The sequence below is a fragment of the Electrophorus electricus genome, chromosome 20, assembly GCF_013358815.1.
Source record: "Electrophorus electricus isolate fEleEle1 chromosome 20, fEleEle1.pri, whole genome shotgun sequence".
NCBI classification, from domain to species: Eukaryota; Metazoa; Chordata; class Actinopteri; order Gymnotiformes; family Gymnotidae; genus Electrophorus; species Electrophorus electricus.
The window spans coordinates 11,976,120-12,000,520 of record NC_049554.1 but is presented as its reverse complement, the minus strand read 5'-3'; the positions used below and the strand labels follow the sequence as shown (position 1 = coordinate 12,000,520).

The 24,401-nt window shown below is 40.0% G+C and overlaps 2 protein-coding genes across 5 annotated transcripts; both read right to left on the bottom strand.

Moving 5' to 3' along the window:
• Positions 1–862: 862 nt before the first annotated feature.
• On the bottom strand, positions 863–11,329 carry top1l (DNA topoisomerase I, like). Of its 4 annotated transcripts, none has more exons than XM_035520445.1 (22): positions 11,206–11,329; positions 10,696–10,720; positions 7,319–7,366; positions 7,130–7,226; positions 6,755–6,863; positions 6,571–6,617; positions 5,842–5,934; positions 5,537–5,621; positions 5,347–5,444; positions 5,044–5,159; positions 4,153–4,274; positions 3,938–4,060; positions 3,644–3,831; positions 3,080–3,224; positions 2,811–2,954; positions 2,367–2,552; positions 2,174–2,242; positions 1,952–2,066; positions 1,705–1,832; positions 1,485–1,579; positions 1,223–1,372; positions 863–1,061 (listed from the first exon to the last, which is right to left on the bottom strand). In XM_035520445.1, exons 1-22 carry the CDS (start codon positions 11,236–11,238, stop codon positions 959–961), a joined length of 2,319 nt encoding a protein of 772 aa, XP_035376338.1. In that variant the 5' UTR covers positions 11,239–11,329; the 3' UTR covers positions 863–958. The 4 variants fall into 4 exon arrangements, with proteins under 4 accessions (XP_035376338.1, XP_026857674.2, XP_035376339.1 ...); XM_027001873.2 differs by having other exon boundaries at positions 6,761–6,863; XM_035520446.1 differs by lacking the exon at positions 7,319–7,366.
• A 2,146-nt stretch (positions 11,330–13,475) lies between these two features.
• On the bottom strand, positions 13,476–19,830 carry cyldb (cylindromatosis (turban tumor syndrome), b). Its single transcript, XM_027001896.2, has 13 exons — positions 19,340–19,830; positions 18,762–18,867; positions 17,995–18,233; positions 17,693–17,861; positions 17,440–17,572; positions 17,197–17,304; positions 16,985–17,064; positions 15,903–15,969; positions 15,503–15,635; positions 15,283–15,391; positions 15,070–15,188; positions 14,429–14,633; positions 13,476–14,020 (listed from the first exon to the last, which is right to left on the bottom strand). The coding sequence occupies exons 1-13, from the start codon at positions 19,751–19,753 to the stop codon at positions 13,830–13,832; spliced, it is 2,073 nt and encodes a 690-aa protein (XP_026857697.2). The 5' UTR covers positions 19,754–19,830; the 3' UTR covers positions 13,476–13,829.
• Between the last annotated feature and the right edge of the window lie 4,571 nt (positions 19,831–24,401).

Genomic DNA, 24,401 nt, shown 5'->3' with positions numbered 1-24,401 from the left:
ATAATGATATCCAATACATTATAATAGTGATATCTTCAAGTAACAGATAAGGGATCTTTTTTCCTCATGGAAACAGTCATCAGACAGCAATTAAAACCAGATGGAGACTCAAAGCTGTGCAGAGAAATCTATAAGATGGTTGGTAATGCAAAAGGGAAAAAAAAATGGTTCACATTTATGCTGAAAACAAGTCCCTGATAGAAGCTGTTAAAAAACAAACAAACAAAACAATTCACATTCTGCCTGCTTAAGAAAGTCAACATTGTAGTTATTTCCTCTTCCAAATATCTTAGTTTGTGGTATGGATACACTTTACACAGTTCCAAGTCCAGTTTAAAAAAAAAAAACAAAAAAAACACACACACACACACACACACACACACACAACATTCTTTCACTCACTCACACACACACACACACACACAGCTTTTCATGGTCAGATCTACAACCCCTCACAATGAACACACATTTCTTTTCCTAAAAAGGCCCATGGGTGTATTTAAGGAATTGATTTTTTTTTCTTCTATTAAAATATAGAATATTAATAAAGAGGGCTAAAATACACACAAACAAAAAATAAAAACGATACATGAAGCAACTGGTTGTTGAACACAGCAGCACCAGGACCACAGATTTTTTTAAATGGTTCGGACATCCTTGTGCACCTGTGCCCAAAGGGGACAAAGTCAGTTAAAGTGGTCAAATGTGGCGCCACTAACGGGCCGTGAAGGCTTCAGCCCAGAAGGCCTGATCAGTCCTCAGCAAAGGCCACATATTCCCCACACCCCCACCCGGGCACCTCATGGTCAGTTCTTTACTCCACATCAATTCCCTTATCAGTTTTTTTTTTCTTCCTTTTTTTTTTTATTTTTAAATACACCTGCTGGAATAACATATGCTAAAAGGTATTTATATATTAAAAAAACAGAAAAAAGGGCTATTAAAACTGCAACAGCATTTAAAATTCAAAGTCTTCATCTGCCATGTCAATAGCCCATGCAAATTTCTCACGCTGAGTTTTATTGTAGATCTTCTCGACAGGGATGCCCCACTTCTTGCACCTGTGCGCATGTCCGTGCATGCCAGGAATTAAGCATCACAAAATTAATTCAGTGAGAGCTGCATTATAAATAAGAAGTGCTCATAATGGATAATGTAACAAATTTCCATCAACAGAAAACCTGACTAACATAAGCATGCATGGACAGCAAGTCACGCTCACCAGGCTACACTAATGCGCGGGTCCAAGTAGTTGAGTTTGGAGGTGCCCAGGGCAATCTGCTTGTTCTCCTCACGGTCGGTGGCCTGCACCTCCAGCTTCATCAGCTGCTCCTCAACCCTCTGCACAGCTTTCTTCTTGCACTCTACAGCTCTGTGTTCACAACACACTTTCAGAGACTCCCACAGGACACGTCCACCCAAAAAACGACTGTATGAAGCCAAATTCCACTGGTCACCCTCCAGGCAAATATTTTCTTACTCACTTCTTGGATTTCTCATCTCTGCGTACTTTGGCGTCAGCCTTGGCACTCTTTAGTTCTCTCTTAGCATCAGAAAGCTGCTCCTTCTTGGCATCGATCTGATTTTAAGGGGCACATGAATACAGGAGGATCCACGTCAGAAAGGCCCATAAAACTACACATGAACAGGAAGAGATTTGAGCAGCATACAAACAACTTAAGGTATGCGATAACAAATCCATACTTTTGATTGTAGATTCTGCATGGACTTCTCAAAAGTCTTAGGAGGCGCCCTCTGGTGGTTACACAGGATAGCTACTGCCCTGTTCGCGCGATTATAGGAGAGGATCTTGGCAGGAACGTTGTCTTCCGCTGTATACAAGAAGTATGTTAGTTAAAGTGAAAATTGGCATTTCACGTAAGTTCATTCTAACCTTCAGTTAAGCGAACAACTGCACAGAGGAGCTAAACGCCCATTAGAGTTGTCTTACGACTGGTCAGCTCCTTCAGCTGCTGCTGCAGGGTGATGGAGGCGTTATAGGTACGGAACACTTTGGCCGTCAGTCCGTCCATCAACTCCTGAAGATGCTTGTTAAGAATGGTTGTCTGAGGAATATAAAGATGTATACTGATGTACAACAATCATCACTGGCTTCTTTAATACTGCTGGGGAATATAATATGAATGTGAATTCCACAAGGGTGGGGGCCTACATTGAGGCGGTCAAACAGGTCATCCTCTGGTTGCTTGTTCTCCATGAAGAGCTGAAGATTCTTGAAAACCTATGTACAAATATGAAGAGAAAGGAAGTACAATGAAGTACAATTCAAATCCCTGAAGCTGTGTACAAAAGTGGACAAATAAAGAACGAGCATCTGGACATAACATACCAAACAGCTCTCTTACCCGCTTTTCCACAGGAACTTTGTTGTAATAACGGATGGAGTCTTTTCCAAGGAAGTCGAACTCCACCACATACTCCTTGCCATCTTTCTCTGGGTGGAGGGTGATGTGCTCTACCCGAAGGGAGCAGCAACCTACTGTGTCTGCCGTTTCACCTTCCTCCTTCTCGTTACCTGCTCTCAGAGCCAGCTACACAGCACCACACTGGGTCACACTCATGAAAAAGTATCTGCCTTGCCCCAAATTGCACATTTACACCAATACAACCGTAAATTAATATAAAACAGTCAGGAAATGAGACACTGTGGCACCCATATACAGAATTCAGGGGGAAAACAAACACATGCTGATTAGACTTAAAACAAAAACACCCAAACACTTTTACCTTACTTGTGCAAAGCCTCTACATTAGCAAAATAATGTGTATATGAGCAAACCGCTATAAACCTTGTCAATGAAGTACAGGGCCACTGCTCTCTGTCGGATTCTCATCTCCTTGGACTTCCAATCATCACGATATTGAGCCCTCAAGCGGTCCACACACTTCTTCAGTCGCCGAGCAGTTTCATACTTCTGCCAGTCCTTCTCACCCTGAGAGGTACAGCATAAGTGTTCAATAAACTCCAGTTTATGCCATTTTATTTCAATGAGTAGGGCATAATATCAAGAGCTTCTTCATACTACACAGTCATATGAGAGCGGGGACTGAATTCTACCTTAATTCTCGAGCTGGGGTTCAGCATGATGTATTTGATTGCACCCTGGATGTTCTCAGTCCAGGACACCAGCCATGTCACTTTGTTGTCATGACGAACCTCCTTCCATTTAGTTCCAGGGGGTGGTTTAGGATGCTGGGAGTCCCTGTAGATGAGAAAAACAAAACACAGAGAGAGGAATTTACGCTACCTTCACGTTGTTCATTCATGTGCGACTTTGGTCAGGAGCTTGCACTGATAATTTGCATATGATAAGCACATGAAGACTTAGGATATATTAGGAAGTAAGCAGTCATACCAAAAAAAAACATAGTAAGAACATTGGCTGGGCAATTAAAAAACAGATCAGCATGCTCATTCACATTCAAAATCCCACCATTTCAAACAATAGATTACAGAATATTTAGTAGCCATATAGCTGTAGCCATATAAACAAACAAAGGTGAACAGTGGAGAGCACTCAGAGACTTCCCAACCACCACATAGGCTGGATGGGCTGCTTAGTCCAGAATATGATTTTGTTGATGTTTGGCCAGCGGGGAATGTTTGTGAGCTTAGCCGTACTTGCTGCAGTTGATGATGATGTCCTCTGGGCGGATACGGCGCTTCAACATGCCCATCTTCGGATGGTCTCCTCGGCCGCGGAACAGACCTGGAGGCTCAATGCGGAAGTTGGCAATTCGCTCTTTGTGATTGTCCATAACACAGAAGCCATATTCCTGCAGGATTCGCTCATTTTCTTCTTTGTTTTTCTGGAAAAAGGGAACATTGAATGCAATATTCAGACACAAATCCTCTCCCCATTATTGCTACACAATGAAGAGTTAGTCTATGCTGGGGGCACTGGGAGTAGGATACCTGCTTCTCCTCCTTAGACAGGGCCTTCCTGGCCTCTGACTGAGCCTTGAAGTATTCATGCATGTCCCCAAAGTCACACTTATTCAAGTCTGTGATTTTAGCCTTCTCTTCTGCAGTCATTTCCTAAAGCACAAAAAATAAATGAGCAATTACAGGCACAGTAAGGAGGTTTCAGATTCTAGAGAGATATTAAAGAAATTCCTAAATATTAATACCTTCCTCCAGTCTTTAAAGAAGTTTTTCCGGAATATGTCCTTGGTAGTATATTCATGGTCCAGCATTTTAGCAAAGAAAGTTCCAACTTCCTCTGCCCCTAGGCTGAGTTTCATGGGCTTGCCTGAAGGACAAAGAAACAGACAAAAGCTCATGCACAAAAGATCAGTGAAAGTGTCATCTTAAGGCAGAAATGGGAATACTTGCATTTTATTTTACTCTGGTGTACAGGGTGTAGTTTCAACCCCAGCTGAATAAATGTTTCAAAGTATATTTATACATGGCCTAATAAACTACAAAAGCTCTGAAGTATATGCAGGACAATAATTTGACAAAGAACCCCACCAGAATTAAGAACAATTACACCAACCCCTGCCACAGAAGAACAGTGTCATATAAAGCACATAGGTACTCTTTAAAACATCCATGATCTTAAAGGAGAGGTTCATTATTTTTCAGTAGTTGGGACGTACTCTGGCAACCAAAGAGTAAACAGCATTAAGACCTTTTTTTGGGAACAAACAAGCAAGCAAACAAACATACAAACAAAAGAAACAGTGACGCATGGCTGAATTCACAGTTGTATCTTTGGGTTCTCTTAAATATTGGAATCTGTTTAAGCCCCATAAGAAACTGCATGAAAGAGGCAAGTTTATCAGCACTAAAGCCATCAGGAAGGTTGTGCCATGTCATTAGAAATGGAAGGAAGCAGCCATGTTAGAGTGGACCGGAACAGCAAATGTACCCTTCAAAGTCTAAATAAAGAAAAATGATAAACACACCAAGATCTGTTTGAGTTCTAACATAAATTCAGTTTTAAAAGCATACAAGCAGCATCGCCTCTTCCTTCATACACCACAGAAACATGCAGCCCTGAAGCTTCAAGGACTCACCATCATAATAGAACTTGATGTTGCTGGGAAGAGGCTCATACGCTGGAGCAAACACTGGTCCTTTGTGTTCCAGAAACTTCCACTTGACCCCATCTGTATATCTCTCTTCCTCCCACCTACAAACCATTACAAAACACATGGACAAGAGAAAGCAAAAGCACATCTTGACATAGAAAGACAAAAGCGTTATACATTGACAAACAAATTAAGCCCATTCTGGGCTGGTGAGAGAGTAAAATCAACAACAGTATACAATGCTCTTTGCTATCTGGACCATAATATGAGCAAATATGAGAAACCAACCATTTCCACTTCTCCTCTGGCTCCTTCTTCACTTTCTTCTTGCCATCTGTTCCCACTTCCCCTTTCTTCTCTTTAGTTTTCTTTTTGGGCTTAATGTCCTGTTTAAGACAATATCGAATTTATTTTTAAATGCTCAAATGGAAATATGACATCTGTAGTGAGTAGATGAGGGATGAACACTTGCACATACCTCATCATCCTCCTGTTTCCTTTTCTTTATTTTCTTTTCACTTTTATCATTCTCAGTTTTTATTTTTTTTGGCTTGAACTCAGAGCTAAAAGAAAAAACAAACTCTGACTAAACAGCACTTAAAAAAAAAATCAGAATCAGATCTTTCATAGTTTTCAGCTTCTACTTCATAAACATTTTTGGCCAATTTGAGACTGTTACATTTGGCACTCAAGACCCAGTAACATTCACTGAACTGGAGTTTTCTCATCTGTCACCCAGGGAACAGAGAGAAAAGTGTGAAGAGACAAAGCTGTGTCACTTACTCCTCATCATCACGCTCTCTCTTTAGGGACTTGTTATGCTTGGGCGAGTGGTAAAAGTCTTCACTCTCAGGCTCAGACTTTATACGAGGGGGGCTGTAGGACCAAAGTTCAAAGTTCAACGAGGTTTTATTGTCATTTCAGCTATGTACAAGTACACAACAAAAACAAGACAATGGTGCAACACAAAACAATAGTGCAACAGACAACATGCTACACAAGTGCAAACAGTCCAATATAGTGCAAAAATGTCATTAAATAAACATTAAACAAACAATAATAAATACAGGACAAGACAAATACAAAATGAGTAGACAGTGCAATTATTTAGTCCAGTACACAGTACTGGGCATATGTAAAGTGAGTTGTGCATAGGAATCAGTGACATGCTACCCTGAACATAGCAGTCACCGGTAGCAGCCATAACAGTTCAGCGTACAGAGGGGGATTTTAGTTATTGTTTATTATAACACCAAGTTGAACTTGTTATAATGTTTCATTGAAGGATAAATATGTACACATATTTCCAGGCCCAAAAATCCTACAATCTGAAAAGAAAAATGATGTAAAAGCAATACACATTAACAAAAAGAGAGAGAGAGAGTGTAAGAGGGAGCACGAGGAGTAAAAAAGAAAAAAAAATGAGACCAGATAACCCAGACACAAGCCAGAATGGAAAGTATGTCCCACACTTGCATCATTCATCCCTCACAATATATTCTGGTTACCCACCTAGCAAAGCCATTCTCTCGGTCTTTCTTGGACTCGCCATCAAAAGGCTTCAGGGAGGAAAGAAAAGATGGTCACTACTAGCATTCATTACTGTGCCACAATAGACTCGATGCAAAAGTTCTCAAGCAGAACGATAGATGTTTAGAGAATAACAATGTTGCAAAATCACAAAGAAACCTTTCACCTTTACCTCCTTCCTCTTCTCCTTGTACTTGTCCTTCTCCTTCTGCTTGTCTGAGGATCCATCTTTCTGTTTCAGCTTTTCTTTCTCTCTGTGTTTATCCTTGTGCTCACTGCCAAGGTGTAATAAAACAGTCCACTCAGTCCACAACAATATCAAAATCAACTGCAAAAAAAGGCCAATCATGTTTATGGAGGAAGCTACACACGAAGCCAACATTCCTTCCTGTGGCTTTCCCGACCACACCCTGCTTATCAAAACACTGAGCGAGGGGCCACTTTTGAGCTGAGAAACAACGCGCAGCAAACATGCACGCTGCACCATCTGCAACGGCAGGGTGAACCAAAGACTACAGCTGAGGGAAGCACTGAGTCATACCTGTTGGTGTACTTTGATTTTTCACGGTCTTTGTCTTTTTTGTGGTCCTTGTGTTTGTGTTCTTTGTCCTTATACTTGTCTTTTTGTTTATGAGAATCTGCCAAGGAGAAAATGAAAACATTATGCAACACACAGAAGGGACAATTACCACCTGGCATCAACAGTCCACTAGTGAAGCAGCAAACTTACTCCAACTGCCAGACTGATGGGGGCAGTAAACAGGGTTTAGCTGGAGGCCTGGAGACAGTGAAAACTGACGTCAACTTTTTTTGATCCATTTTGGTTTGTCAATTGTGTAATACCCCCCTTTACTGTTATGAAATCATGAGGTCTTGCCAGTGAAAGACAAACTGGGCCTAGACTGCATAATATGTTCTTGTACTGCAAACCCTTCCAGCATGGAAAAAAAAGACAGGAAAAAAAGGTACAGAAACATGTATAAAAATATACTTACCTCTTTTTTCCCCCCTGTCTTTTTTTTTTTTTTAAAACACACACACACACACACACACACACATATATATATATACACACACACATACATACACCCCTGGCTAAGGGAAATGACACCCCAATGCACTCTGGCTACATACGGAGGACATGCCTATCTAAGATAACCCACTGAAAACATGGCTCATACATAACTCAAAGAGATGCAGGAAAGACCCTCAGTTTCCTCTATCCTTGCCTGACCTACTGTCACAATGCTAGTCATACCTTGTGGATCCTGGCACCTCACCCCTCAAAGTGAAGAGCCATCCAATTCCTGTCTTGGCTACTGGTGAATAGTGTTTACAGTGGGGCTATTCTCTGCAAGGCTCAGGCAACCAGGCTACTGCTCTGGGAATCATCTATGGTGATGCAGATTGGATTACATGGGGCCAGTGGCATTCCACTGAAACCATAGCAAAAGCAGAGAACCTTCTGTGGGAAAGGAGTGTGATGTATTCCCACATGCCCCAGGTGCACTGAGCCTTACACCTTGTTCTGCCATCAGCAAGCATGTGCCAAGCACAGCTTCAAGGCCTTGGAGGGGAGCATCTTCCAAACCCAACAAACTCAGTGATCCTGCACATCCAAAAGGAGGCCCACTGATAAAACAACCACACATGTTCCAATACCACCATGACATTAAAAAGAATTAGAGGATAGATAAACCACCATTTATTTTATGTCTGTGCCACTGAAAGCCTACTCTGAAGCTGGGTCATGCTGTAATTGTGCAGCACATCTGCTGGCGTTCCCCTTCATACAACTTGCTATAGTCCAACTGCGCTAGTCGTCAGGAACATGGACTGAATAGCTGATTTGCTGCATCAATAAATACATCTCTTAATCAGCTGAACTAATGATTCCCTATGTGCAAGGCTTGATATGATTTCCTTATTGCGGAATAGCTCAGCACAGCACATGGACATGTGGAGCACAACAGATCTTTGTGAACAGCACCCTCCAGTGGTCAAACTCACTTTAGCCACTGCCAAACACATCTGGTATTTTCTATAGCAAATGTCCCAATATATGCCAAAAACCACACTGCCATGTAAACAAGAGCTTGTACACTCAGCTCCTAAAAGAACAAAAACACATCTTTCACATTTAAATCACTGATGGTTCCTTTTAAATCAAAGCAGTTTTGGGCATCAGCATTAAAAACATGTATGCATTACATCTACAATGCATCTTTGTATCACAAGAACAACAGCTGCAATATTATACAAATAGCATGGATAATGCAAGCTTGCTTTTTGAAGAATTAAAAAGGGACCATTTCCAATACTCTGTACAGCAGACGTGTAACTTACATCCAGCATCGTGTACAAAGTGTGAAAGTACAACTTGTCATGAAATTAAATAGTAAGTCATACTTATAAACCAATTTTGTTTTAAAAATGTAGCTGTTCCAGTGGAAAATGGAGTTTGTTAGAACCACAACATAACCTCTACCACACTATCATTTGGCCAGTAAATGGCAGAAACGGCAGTATATACATATGGACTCCTAAAGCTCACCAGGCACTGTGCCACATATGGTCAAACTAGGCTCGCAACACATGGTCAAACCAGGGGCAACCCACACTCAGGATGATATTATGATAAACATCAAAACACACAGTGTACTGAGTGTTTGGTTTGTATAAAAAAAGTTTGTAAAAAAGTCAGTTTGCAAAACTTGCAACCCAGACTGTATAGGTACATATCTGCACCTTTATATAAGTGGAATTGCTATTTAAAAAAAAACTCAAATTTTTGTGCATGCACAAGGACTTTTATTTTTGTTTTGGAAGCATTGGACTAAATTACCATAGATAGTTTATAATGGATAACAGAACTGACTTAACTTTAGTTTCTTAAGATGGAACAAGTTTTTATTTTGTGACAAAACTGGTTTAGAGGTGTAGACAAAATACAGGACCACAAGGACAAGTACAATTAAATATTACATGTTATTTGTAGCAGTAATAAACAAAAGAAATGTATATAAAAGTTTAAAATCTTAAAAACATGAAATTATTATAAAATATTTTAAATTACAACCGACTTAAATAATTGCTCAACAGTGTAGTAAAACTGATGTTTGTGTTTTTTTTTAAACACCTGAAAATCAAAGTTCAGATGAAGTAGACTGTTAAACACTGTCACTGGGAGTCTTGGAGGAAGGAAACACAATAAAAAATTATGACCAAAACTGGTGTGGAAATGCTTGTTGCGACTTGTCCAAGTCTTAAAAGCTCTTTGTATTGACAGCAACAACCTCGAGCAATGTTGTCAAAACTCCTCAGCACATTTAAGATTTTCCTTCGAGATGAAATTAATAATACTTATCATTGTCATCAGTACAAAAAGCCTGTGTCTGGTCTAAACCATCTAGGTTTTTTTTTTTGTTCCAAACCTTATATTATGTTCCAGTACCTTATTATGAATTGTTATGATAGATATAACATAACTAAACAGATCGCCTATGCATCAATATACAGTTAGCTAGGTCTCTTCTTAAAAACGTGGTCTTGGGCAAATAGCGCTCATCTTAAATCTATCTATATATATTTATATATTACACACACGCACACACATATACATATAATTTAAAAAGAGGGGAAAAACGGCACAGGAGGTCATTTTTCCAAAGGGGAACCAAAATAGATAACACGTTTCTCTATGCTTCGCCTCCATATCATGTCGATCTGCACTTAATGTTTTCTACATTCAGACCGCTAGGCAGAGAAAAAGAAAATGGCGCAGAGACTAAGTCCTTAGCCCTCAAACCCCTACTTTCAAAACCCGAATAAGACCAGGCATGCCATCTTTCAACTATATCAAGGAACTATTTGGAAAATCGATCTCTTTAACTACCAGAATCCGTGGTCTAATGTAGTAAAATGCCAAAATAAATGCTGTTTCAAAGGCCCCAATGTGAACAATAGGCGCCTGTCAGTGAGCGAGGGGGACTTAGTCTCTGGACGCCATTTCTGTCCTTAAAAACTAACTGCCCGTCAAGCGAGCTAGAGAAGTGAAAAACAGTTGTTAGCTACTGTTGTTGTTGTGATTTAGCAACTAACACTTACCACTATATTTGGATCCAGAATTAATCTGTGGAATAAAAAGGAATTTAGGTTAGACTATGTAATATCAATTGAAAACTTGCTAGCTAGCTTGCTAACTTTCAACTTGATAACCGGACGGCTAGCATGTCGCTACTCACGCGAACAAGCTCGATAGCAGTTAGCCAGATCAAAACCAAGGCCAATAGCAAGTATCGCAATGAAAACAAATACATTGATTTAAAATTATAAGGACAACACATATACTACTTTACCTTAATGTATAAAACCTGTCAAGAAAAAAATCAAGGCGTGACACTATTATATTGCGTTCAAATCCAACCTGAAGTAACATCAACTAGGTCAGCTAGCTAACTAGCTAGCTAGCTAGTTTAGCCAGCTAAAGAGCTAGCGGAATTAGCATAGCTTGCTGGGAAAAGCCTATTGCTGCGAAGGCAATTTAAACATCAAGCTAGCTTTACAAACAACCAAAAACGACAAACAACTACAACGTTAAATTTTGTAGAAAATTACCTGGGAATCGTTATGGGAATGGTCCCCACTCATTCCTACTACCCTTACTTTCTAAAAACGAGTTTAAAACGCTAAAGAGTAAAATGCCGGCGAGGAGCTGTGGGTAGAATGAAGAAAGACACAATTGTGTAACAGACTAAGTCTGAAAATTAAACAAGTGCGCATGTGCGAGATATTTAAAAGGGTGAAAAAAAACCCCGTTCGCCGCTTTAAGCTCCTCCCCTACAGCGTGCCTACACTGTAGGTCCTGCCTATATTCATGACCAAGTCCCCCCCCCCATAGCCATGTGGCAACAAAGACGACGTTGCTTGTGTGCTGACGCAGGATTTGAGACTTCAGGTGAACATAACGCGTTCTGAAAATGATGATTGCTGCCAAAATGGACAGTGTGTTATCATTTGTTCTTGGTCTGTTTTATAATACAGACACAATTCACAAAGTGTTTTTTTTCTCTCTGATTAACATTAGAAAAAAAGATTTTAATCTATAAAGTATACTGGGTGATGCGGTTGTAAAAAAAAAAAAAAGGCCCTAAAACATACCGTAGTGAATTTGTATTGAGTCATAGGGCATGCAATATTTTGTCTTTCTGTAACTTGGTGTACTCTTATTCAAGAAAAGTTATCCCTGTTAGAGATAAAAGTTATAAAATCGAAGTCAGAGGAGTGCCTTTTAAATAAAAGAATTGCTGCTTAAAAATAATGTTTTATTACTCGAAGAAGCTCAATGTAGGTTTGCAGTTAGCGTTTGAAAACGATAAACGATTTTCTATGAGCCTTTGTTCAGACAGCGCTATTTCACGATCATTTTACTTTCACCCTCCCCCATCTCTGGGAGGGTGAGCGGCTGAAGGCTTGATGTTCGTTTCTCCATGAGGGGGAAGCCTTGTGTTGCCTATTAAGACTACTTCTTCAAGTTTTTAACAACTCCATTTATGACATTCTAGTGTTGTATTATTCTTATGTTGTTGCGTTTTATCATCATTGCACTGTGTTAAATGTACAGCTGAAAGCTCACTTTCCCAGAAATGTTCATTATAGGCCATGACCTAGAGAAGCATGCATATAGTTATTCTCCTACTCCTGCATATTACCACAGACATTATAGATGGAGTTTTCCTCCTGCGCAGGCACAGGTTACATCTCTACAGGCTATAGATAGCCTATTTCATAATAATTCCAACTTACATCCTTTGAGAAAATGCTAAGTGACAAGTGGGCACTAAAGCAATTTATTAAAACAAGAAACAATATCCACTATCAGAGAGGTTAGCTTTAAGCATTAGCTTTAAATTCAGGCATATACAGCCATGTATCTGCTCGAATATACAGAATGAATACTGCAGTGGTATCCAATTCACAAAATTTGCTGGGGAGCATTGTTTATTGTTTTTCATATTACATCAGTGGATAGGATCAAAAAAGGCAGAGATACATGTGTGCTGGGCCTGACAATGGAGAAGATTCAGAGTCAGGCACTGAAATAATCATAAGAGCGGGGAGGAAGAGTAAATTTGACAGAAGACACATAGAACATTACTTTGACTGTGCAGTGATTACATTTTAGAGTAGTACGATAAACTCAAACTTGTGATGGAAATCAAATGAAGACTTTGAGATCACATGAAGGCCTACTCAGAATATAGTTTTGACACGTTAAAAGCACTGCACAGTGAAATGCAATGTAACGGTTTGGCTTGCTTTTCAAGGCAGATTGCATTCGCTTATGAAATGAATTAGCATTTGATTCTTGGAAAAGCAAGCCCCTGCTAATTGATTTTAGTGAAGGAATCAAGCAGAGACAGGCAGCCTAATTAAGGTTTTGCTTTTCAGCTTGGCACATTTTCCTCACGTCAGTGAAAAGTAATTTGTATAATTTGTGTATTGCATTTCACATTTTTTCGCTGCAATAAATACTGCAAGGGCTTATTTGAGGGATATGCTGTTTGGGAAGGGTAAGGGTGGTTGCTGCTGAGAGCCATCACAACTCACAAGAGACAAAGCTTACCGATGTATTAAATTCCTGTTAAATTTTCTAGCAACCACAAAATGCCTTTGTGGATCAGTATTGTTTCAGTTAGTGAGGCCCGTAATGTAACAGCGCCTAATCCTTTCTCATTTGTATGAGATATTCCACCATAGGTCTAAAATAGAAAAAAGAAGCACAGCATTTTACTGTTAGCTTGCTTTACAATTCCAGTAATGAGGCTGATACTGAGTTTGTGTGAATATATTTTTTATATAATAATAACAAAGCAGACTGCAAAAAATGAATTAACATCAGTACAAAACAAGAATTGATATTAAATTACAAGAGCTATAAACACCTATAGGCTGTATAAAATAACATATAAACAGCTAGAAAACCATGGATTTCTTATACCGTAGCCTGGATCACATCAACAAAAGCTACAATAGAGCACTAATCTTCAAATTGGTCAGATTTCTGGCTTCTCTTCTCAAACAAATAATGATTTACACCACTGCCTAATTCAGAATTGAAACCTATTTGAGCAGGAGAACTATTTCTGTCACCTCCACAACATAATTGTAATGATGTCATGATGATATAGGGACCAGATGAGAATGATGTGTTTTCAGGGCAGCATGAGAAGTCTGTGAGGTCAGATCTGATAGGTGTTTGTGGCTGTGCTTTGGTACAGGTACATGTAGGAGTCACACAGCAGTCTGCGCACCAGCTCACTGGTCTGACTCAAGTCTGCTCGGGTCAGTTTGTCCTCCGGCTGGGACAGGAAGTCTCCTACCTCCGGACATGCTCTGACTACAGGGATGTTGTAGCCTTTGGTGTCATCACCTGCACACAATAAGTAAGGTCAGCATGTTTTAGTCCCTTGAGAATAGGGGAAATCTAAGTACATATGAAAGTTATGGAATGGTAAAGAATTTAGAGTGCAGACATGAAGCAATTCTCTCAAAATAACCAACCTGGACTGTTGTCTAACACTCTGAATCAGTGTTTCTTAACCCAGTCCTTGGGACCAGCAGATGATCCACATTTCCTCTCTATCCCATCTCCCAACACATCTAATCCAGCAATCAAGAACACCAAACACCTGTTAAAGATGCAGGAGGAGCTAAGTCAGAAAGAAAATGTTCCCCTGTGAAGATTCTGAAGACTGGGTTGAGAAACACTGCTCTAGTAAATTGTGGTATGTGGTATTGTGGTATTTTGTTATGTCACTGGTAAGTCCTTTTGACTTACCACATCGGTCAGCCATGCTGTCAAAGAAGAGCCAGGATTTAGGACTAGGGCCATATTTCACAAAGGACACATAATGGCTGGTCTTAATGCAGAGCACTGCAAACAGCTGCATCCGATGCTTCTTCACAGGCTCATCTGCTGGGAACAGCTCAAGTCCAGAGATTGACATAGGGTTGTGTGTCTGTCTGGAGGGGTGAGCGTGCACCTGGAGCAAAAATAGACACAGCTGTGGGTTTCGGGCCAGGGAAAAGATCACATGATGTTTGTCATGAGTATCATGTAACACTTTGGTGTACCATATGTATCATGAAGAGTTTTAAAGATTTTAGGGGACACAATTCTGGCAGTGAAGTGTCAGAGTACAGCCCATTTGAAAAAATTCCAGGTTGAAACACACTGGACTCAACCCCTTATGTAATAAACAGGTTCAGTAGATACGTTCACACAGATAAATTACCAAACTGTGCTTGACTCCATTCATTCACCACCAGAACTGGGCACTCGTAATTTACATGCATGCAGTGTGGTGTGACCATTTTAGAGATGAAAAATGACACAGCATGTAATTAAACCTGTGCTAAAATGTCCACAATTTATCTAGTGGAAACTGTAATAGCAGTTGAAACTAAGTAAAGCATTACCTGTATGTTGCAGGTGGAGCAGTACAGTTTCATCACGCCTGGCTGGAGCTTGTGGTCCTCCGTGCACTGTATGCATTCACACACAGCGAGCTGACCGCAGAGAAAGCACTCTAATGGGGCTAAAGGGAAGACAGCTTTACTTAGGACTAGGAATTGCAGTAAGAACCATGGAAAGAAGTTGTGTTCAGTGGAGGTTCATAATCTCAAACTCACAGCTAGGCAAGAGGTCAGTGATGTCTAGCTCTGTGGAGGGAATGATATGAGGAAACATCTTAAATTTCTTCCCAAACCGTGGCATCTGAAGTATCAGACAGGTTGGAACCTGAGAGAGAGAGAAAGAGACAGATCAACTTGCTAAAACGTATTTAGCCTGTAGGTGGGCCATTTGATAGCCTTAATTATCATTGATTATTATGAAGATTAAAAAAGGTACCTCATCAAACTTCAGGCCACTTGTCATGAAAGACATTAACAGAAGCTCTTGGACATTTGGAGCAGATTTCACTTGACTCTTCTCAATAATTATCTGGTGGGTATAGGCCTCCTGATATAGCTCTCTATTTGACCTAATAGAGCAGGCACAGTTACTAAATTTTTGTCATGCACATTTGAATAGTGAAATTTTCGGCAACCTTTATTTGGTGGAATTATCACTTCACCAAAGCCACTTCACCAGTGCCCCAGTTTCACAGTTCTGTCATTAATCAGAACAATTTAACGAAGTTTTGCATCACATGACTAAAAGCGTAATTATGTTACAGATTATCAGGGTGGTGAGCTGGTAGAAGTCCAACACAGGAGAACCTGAGAAAAGAGATCAGATCTGAACAAACCTGATTTTTAGTAAGGATTCTGTATGTAGAACCTCCTTAAAGAGGACAGTGACAAACTCCTCTGGATCTGGGGGAAAGAGACATTTAAAGTGATACATTAATTAACACTGTCATGAGGCCAGAATTGAAATGTTAAGCAGGATGGCAACAGCTCTGCTGCTTTTGCAATTCTGTTTAAATATTGTTTAAAGCCCCTGTTAGCTTGGTTTCATATGATTAGAATTCATTTTAATGGAAAAAAAACATTGACCAATGTTATATTCAAGAAATATATATGTATTAATATAATTTCATAGTAGTTAAATGCTCCAAAAACTGCTGCCTGTAAGGGTGTCAGATCGCATAATGATTGACAGTGGTGACTCCTGCAGGAAAACACACCACTGTAAAACTTATTATTTGTCAAAAAAGTGTACCCAAAACACTAGCTGGTCGTAAAGATGCTATTTATGTGGCTGTTTTATGTGAGAGACTGCTTTCAGATGGGAGAGCTCACAAGCTCTTATAGTAAAAGTTCAGTAAATCAATGTAGAGGAAGTCTGTCATTTATTATGTATGTCGAAGCCAAATATTTTCAAAATCACAAATGTAAAATGTCATATGTGCAGTCCTGTGTGCACCCTTGACCTCTGGGTTCATTTTCCCACCCGTTTTCGGCACCGCTATCTCCTAAGTAACACGTGACGAGTGGATGTATGAGAGCCTATGAAATGCACGGGTTGCCTGAACACAGCAGGAAGATGATGTAAACATTTCACCAACTCTGATTGATATTTTGGTAGACCTGATGTCACGTACGTCAAAGTTAGTTCCGCCCAACTCAAATACAACAGATCTGAGGAAACATCGTTTAAAAAGTCTGACATTCTCAAAAAATTCTTGTCATTCTTTATCTGCCAGTTCATAATAAATTACTTACAAAAACTTTAGATAATATGAGATAATCATCAAAATGAGCAGACAGGGGCTTTAAGAAGTATTACTTTGAGTGTATATCTCTAGTTCCACAGGTATACAGTCACGTGCAGACACACAACATGCGGCATATTGTATTATCGACTTCGGAGAAGCTCTGCCTCTACCTTTCTCTTCTGTAACGAATGAGCCGCAGCCAAGCTTTTTGCGCAGATTCATTACACTCTTCGCTGACACGAAGCCGCATCTGTGGGCAGAAGTGGTGGTATGTTTATTGCACAGTCGCACTGTGAAGCAAGGTGAAACAAAAGCCGAGTTTCTCAACCGAGTCACTCTGTTACAGAAAGCAGGGAAACGAGGGATGTGCGAGTAGATTTACCTGCGTAAAGGGTTCACAATGTCTCTCCTTAAAGTGCGTGAGATGTCCGTCTCTACATCTGCTGATTTATGAAAAACACTGTCCAGTATCATAGATGAACTGAAAAGACTAAAGACACAAACAGAAAGAGAAGTAAAATATCTAATCAGCAGTAATAAACCTGCTACACCAATTGGCAAATAATAGCACAGTAACAGTTGAAAGACAAGGCCGTTTAAAAGACTGAAGCAGCCAGGTGCTGACCCAAAGAGGGTGGCGTCTAGGTAGCAGGAGTTGAAATGCCCCTGGATTCCCTTCATCCTGCCCACCAATAAAGACAAGGCCGCAGACTCAGCTACAGGAAGCACATATTCATCCACATCCTCTACCAGTGTAGCTGGGGCGAAGAAGAAGAACAATAGTTAACAACCATTATTTCCATTTTTACGCCATGTCCTCTTGAATGGAGGGGCAGAGCTGGAAGCTCTAGAAGTTGTGGCCACATGGAGATGCTTACGAGGCAGGGTCTGGGGTGGTGTGAGCAGCTCCTGTGCAGGTAATGTGAGCAGGAACCTGCTGTCTGGTCTGCACTGCTCCAGTGGCACAAAAAGAGCCCTGTTCCCCTCACACGTGAAGTAGCGCTTAGTGCCAAACTTCCCATCTGAAACAATGGTCGTGTCAACCTCCTGGATAGATGTGCAAAAGCGACATATTTGAATATCTGTGAAACTGGTTTCCATGGCAAATTAACTATGAGCATTTAAAAGAGAAAATCAGGAAGAAAGGTTAGAAAACTGTAACAAACTGTAACAAACTCACCATCTCAAGCCCCGCCCACTCATGTCTCTTTCCTTCCAGAACCCCAATCCACCTGATTACACCATATACAAGCCTATTCCCAAACACAACCTCCACCAATGACCCAACCTCCAAAGGATGACGGCAAAGGGTCTTGGTGGGGAACATTTCCTGGCTAGATATTTTATTCCACAATTTTCCACAAGGAGAGCTAAAACTGGGCATGGAATCCGTGCGAGAAACAATTGTTCTGGTTAAACCTGCAGGGGAAAAAAAATCCAGATGTCATATAATAACATAATTTAGATGAAGTGTAACCTTTATACACAGAGCAGTGTAATCCTTCTGAGAAATTCAAAGATTCCTCAGCTGGTCTCTCTAGTTCTGAGTTAGGATCTGTCACTCTTTCTTATCACATGAACCCTCAGTCCTTACATCAGCGCTCTACCACTCCCATCATCAGCCAGCCTCTTCACTGGAAGAATATTCCACTGCTAGTCTGTGAGACTGTCACTGGTATCATTATCAAATCTAAATCCATAGAAATGGCTTTGACCTGCTCTCACTCCCTACCACTGGCTGATCTTTTGAAATCCATTTGCTGATGCCTTTTGCTCCAGAGCAGGTGCAGCCTGGAGACAGCCCACACAACCTCACTCTCTCCCTTTATTTAGCCTCAAACCTCCCTATAATTGCAATCTACTATCAAGTACAGCGGGTGTACTTTCCTGTGCACCAGTGTAATATAACATAAAAATAAATGATACAGGTAACAAGTGGAAACTGACCTGAAGTGTGGTGCCTTAATTTCGGAGCCACCTGCACAATGTCTGAGGCACTGAACCAGGGCATCGCAATGGACTTCTTCAGCACCTTTTGCTCTGCATTCTGGGACTGAAGTGAAGGGGAATCAAGCTATTGAGACAAGCTGCTAATAAATAAGAGAAGCATTATTTCAAATGCATAGCTTATACATAATCTGTATGGTTTTAAAATGCATATCATACAGAGAGTTTGTGCAGTTTTAAAATGCATAGCCTACGTTGAGTTTGTGTTGTTTTGTTGACATGTTATTATGTCAGTGTATGCACTGCATTTACAATTACATTTACTGCAAAACTCCCTTAAGAAGAAATCACAGGGGAAAATGTCAATTACCACTAATTAAGGAAGTAAACCATACCTATCAGAACTATAATTGTAAAAATATAAGACTATAGGTAAACATATATATATATATATTTTTTTTTTAATTCACTATTAATATTTTTTATTTGAGGTTTCCATGTAGCTGGTGTCGCGTGTGCACTGATATTATTGCCATTAATGTACAATTCTTAACACAAATATGCACTCTTTTCCTTACCAACTCTAACTCAAAGCCCAGCATCTGCAGGTCTTCTGGGCTGCCCTTCTGACCAATCTGTACGAGGTTCTTTATCAAGCAAGGCTGAAAACCCTTTTTGGACCGGACCACCACCAGATCCTCCTGTGCCAGTTCACAGATGGCACTGAAGAGCGCAACATTGCACAGCACCTCCAGGCGCCGGCTGGCAGGAGAGACGAACAACAGTAGCTGGGCTTGGTGCTGGGTGAGTGGACATGCGTCTTCCTTCTTCACTACAGCTGTACACTTACAACTGCCCCCTGCATGAATCAGTGCAATAAGATCTCCACTCTGCGTCTCTGCGTCCACACGTCCGATGCAGCCTCGCGTGAACTTCTTTCTGCTCTGCCCCCGAATTACTATGAAGAAACGCCTTTTCCCTTCTTCGTTCATCTCTGCTGGTAAACTGCTGATTTACTGTAGTCTAACTGCTGTGTAACACACTCGGCGCCTGTTGCCAAGCTCGGCTTTTGTGAAAGCAAGCACCCCTATGAAGGATAACATATCTGTGACATATTTGTGATGTCACATACATTCCACTGTTCGATCACGCGGGAAGCATATGATTCAGATCCACCAAAGTGTCTGCAATTAGCTTTGGCAGTATATTTGACATTACTTCGTGGTTCCATTTTACATACAGAATATTTGATGCCTAGAAAAGTTTCAGGGCTGTCAGCGCAGTCATGATTCAGAGCTAAGCCTCCTGCAAATCGCTGAAGCTTTTCCTAATTTGCTTTCTGAACATGTTCTGCCACAGTCATCACTTTGCAAGCTTAAGTCTGAAGTGTTAAACAAACTTAGCTTTGCATTTTTACATGAACATCTTACATCATCTATTTAACAAATAACCCCAAATGTTACATCTGTTAACAGCTTGCTAACACAAAGGAGCACTTAATTTACATATGTGTAAAGTGTAAAAAATATGCATCTTCTTTTCAGTCTTTGTTATCATCCTATCAAAAAATGTTATCAGAAACACCACGAGTCTGCATACTGAGCACTTGACCTGGCATGGCTGCTGAATGATTTTCCTGTGTGTCATGTGGCTTTCATGTGGGGTTACATTATATCACCACCATGGAGTTATGCATTTGACGTGTAATTGCATTACTTCAGTATCAGTCAAGCATGAGTTGCAAAAGCCCATCCTCTGTTCTGTTTTATGACTACATTACAGCACGAAGCATTCTGCATCAGATCCCTAAAACAAGGCTAAGAGATGATCTGCATCTGGGCCACAGCGTCTATGCTTCCCAGGTGTGTCACATATCTAATGGCACCATGTACCTGCTCAGCGCCCCCGGCAGGCATGTACAGAAACCCTGCTCTCCAGATTCAGTGCCTTACATGGTACAAGCCTTTGATGTCTTCAGCCACAAAGGAAACTCAGCTGGCATGTAGAGCACAGTGCGGTCATGGACACATGCATTTTGAGAGAGATTCAGTTACTTCTAATTGCATTCTATTTGGATTTGTTGTCTTTTATAATTTTACTGCAAAATACTTATTGAAATGTTCTGGTCATTTATTTGATCCTTTTCTTTTAATATTACTGTTATTTTATTGTAGTTTATATTTTGTAGCTTTATATTGTAAAGTACTTTGTAATCTCTTAAATTTTCAATAAAAAGTATTATCTATGCATTATATTACAGGCTCCTAACACAGGCAATAATCCTTCCTATATGCTATAGGCATGATAGCTTAGCTCAAAAACTATCATTGGATAGTGCACCAAAGCATAACAACAAGAACACTCTTTGTTGCATAACATTGTGCTTTCATTGTATGTCTTGAGCATAACAGAGATGGTAGGTTCACAACAACATGAATCAAGTATAGACATATAAGCATGCAGTCAACAAAGATAAAATCAGACTTGAATTATCTTCTCTGTCAGCCTTACTTTTCAGCACATAGGTGAGACGAAAACACAATAACATGTCAATCATACACACGACATGAAATGCTTACAGTCAACAGAGATTCTATTGCTTCCCAGTTGGGTTGCAGGCACCTCAGGGCCACACTGGCATTCACAGTCTTGTGGAATGACAAACACCTGCAACGTGATGCATGTTACCTCCTAAAGATGTGCATATGCATGTATATCAACAGATCCAAGCCACGAGCAGTAAAATACCAATTCACCTGGAGATGGGACACACTGTACTAAGAGAAGGAAACATACTGACCTGAGTTATTGCTCTGTGTCATAAGAACATGACAATGACAATATACAAGCCTTCGAAAATAACCACCTTCTTTTATTATGGAGTATTTAGATTTCTGCATTGAACTGATCACCCTTTTTAGTCTTTTTTTCCAGGAGTCCAGGATTTGGCTGGTCAAGAAACTTCAGAATTGCTGGCCAAAGAACCAGTTGAGAGAACTAGCACACAAAGATAAAATAATCACACCAGTGATCTCCCCTCATTTGTTATGTAATTTAAAACAAATTAAATTAAATTAAATGTGTTTTTTGTTCTGTACCTTAAATCAGATATAATGAGATCATCCCAACCCATGACAGCCACTGTCATGGCTAGAAACTCAGCCTCCTACATATGTAGAGCTGAGGGGTGTTCTACAGGGAAGGGGCTAGGCTCAGACAACCTGCTCTTTGGCCTGGGACTTACTAAAGCAAAACTAAATAAACTAAAAATGGAAGCCAACTATACATGCAATGTTACACGCCTTATAATCTCAATGCCAAAAATAAGATGAAAATAAACAATTTCCTAAACAATTTACCTAAAGAAAAAAACACCACATATGCTAATTATGCTAATAATTATTGAAAGCAAGTCTACGTTAATTTTATGCAAATGTGCTTTATGCAAATTACACTACCTAGCAAATATTGTTATGCAAATTACATGATGCTGTTGCAGGTCATATTAGCATTTTTGACTGTTAAAGCTTATCCTGTTAATACTATACATATTTTCACCCAGCTTGCTGTGGACAGCAGATTTGACACAGACATGCAGTCCTGAAACAACTGCCTAGGATGGTGCTTTTAGAGACTGTAAGAGGTTTTAATCCGTGCTGTTAATTGATCATTCTATGAGGTGATCATGCTTTGAAGCTGTGAGATGGAGGCCCATGTGACCGACAAGCAAACGTCACTAGCAAACGCTGGCAAGAAAATGAAAAGATTGGTCGATTGGAATCTTGTTTACTGAACAAACAAATCTTGTTTACTGAGCAAAGTGTTTTGTTTCTGCTATGTTTTGACAGACAACAGATGCTCTGATGTGGCTCTGATGTGCTCTGTGTGACTGCTGCACTACAGTTTCTCTAGTTTCTCCTCCGTGAACTACCATGTGCTTGCACCTGCATACCATGTCCATCACTTTGTCCACCATCATGTCCATCATAGTGTCCATCACTTTATGACACACCTGTGGTGAAATCAATTCAATGCAGGTAAAACCAAAAACCTCATAAACAGGTAAGCCTCACCTTTTTGTGAGATACTTCCAGAGTAAAACTAATCAGCCCCGTGGTATGCAGCTTTGTCTGACGGAGAAGCTGCTTTAGCATAAATCCAGTAGGGGGAGCCATTTCCACTTTCCTGAACTAATCAGAAATATTGACAGCTCTCAGTGCACATACGGCACAGGCTACAGAGAAACCTTGAGTAAGAAGGATGCATTACAAACCGAAGTGATAGCATTGCACTGATATGCTGAAAATAATAGTCTGACATATTTCCATATTCTGTGCTCATATGATCATTTTAAATAGAATAAGCCTTCACCCTAAAAAATTCCCAAACACATATTACAGTAATAAAACTTTCATCTTAAAGTAATCTTTAGGTAGTCTTAGAAATGTGATTATACATATCAAAATGACAAAATTAATAATATGCAACATAAATTTGAGTCAAGATTGCAACTCTGGAGATTGAATCCTGCCAATGTAATCTTTAGGAATTGTCAAAGCAGTGCAGAGTTCAGACTTTTAATCTAATTAACATCAAATGTGAAAGAAAATATGAAAGTTATTTTTCATTCATCTGTTGTTACTCATATCATTATTTCATCATAGTTTTCACAATAGTACATCAAACTGTCAATTTTGGAAATTTCTGAAAGTATTTGGCTTTGCTTCCACAAGCATTGAAATGAGCAGAAATCTCCTTTCACAGAGCAACTACATGGAGCAGATACAATGGCACAGAGCAGCTATAATTATGCCAGAGTCAATGGCTTCCAGTCCTTTTAAGCCCCGGGGCACGTCTGACTGTGAGTACAACACCATAACAGTAGACTCTGCTCTGAGACACAACATTTAATCGACCTCCAGAAATATTCAGTGCATTTCCAGTGTGTACAGTTACGCTGAACAGGACCCATCCCCTACTTGCTCCAAAGTAAATGCTCAGAGGAAAGGCAATGGCTGAGCCAAACGTAAATGCAATGCAGGCAGCAAGAAAAAAACCTAAAGCCCCCAGCCCAGCAGTGGGCTTCTTTGGCTCCTTTATAAAGCGACTGACGTAAACTGGAAAAATGAGAACACAACTCAATTCGCATGCAGAGAATTCCCCACACACAGAAGCAACAGCAGCATAGCAGAGGAGACTTAATGCAGCCGCTTACAGCAGGCTAGACACACACCTAACAACAACCACACATGGCCATCATAAAAGCCTCTGTTTCCGTTACAATTTTTTTTGCATATTTTTGTAATGAGCTACACACTGCTCTGGAGTTTTGTTTCCATAATAAACAAATCAGCATATGTTCCATGTGTAAATTACATTATCCACAATGTCTACATTACATGCTGTGGATATGTGAATAATGTTGGTGTGTGTCAACCAACTCAAGCCTACTTACTATGGAAATAGTCATTTTAAATTTCAGAAGCTTTGATATTATATTTCAAATTTAAATCACTTTATTCAGTTCACCCAAATTCAGTTTTTTTTTTAAGTGAAATATTCTTAAAATGGGAAATGAATAGGTCAGTAGTTTATGCTCTCAGGAGAAAAAAAATAAAAGACAGAAATTCTGCATTTGGG

Excerpts from the sequence above, each read along its gene's own strand:
- top1l (XM_035520445.1), bottom strand. The coding sequence starts at position 11,238 with ATGAGTGGGGACCATTCCCATAACGATTCCCAG. Across the intron at positions 6,618-6,754 it reads AGAAGAGGAAGGAGGTAAAG|CCTTTTGATGGCGAGTCCAA; the intron begins GTGAAAGGTTTC and ends TCCTCCCTGAAG. Across the intron at positions 1,833-1,951 it reads GCTGAAGGAGCTGACCAGTC|CGGAAGACAACGTTCCTGCC; the intron begins GTAAGACAACTC and ends TCTTGTATACAG.
- cyldb (XM_027001896.2), bottom strand. The coding sequence starts at position 19,753 with ATGAACGAAGAAGGGAAAAGGCGTTTCTTCATAGTAATTCGGGGGCAG. Across the intron at positions 15,392-15,502 it reads GTGGCCTGAAGTTTGATGAG|GTTCCAACCTGTCTGATACT; the intron begins GTACCTTTTTTA and ends TCTCTCTCTCAG. Across the intron at positions 14,634-15,069 it reads GCTCCACCTGCAACATACAG|GTGCACGCTCACCCCTCCAG; the intron begins GTAATGCTTTAC and ends TTTTTGCTCCAG.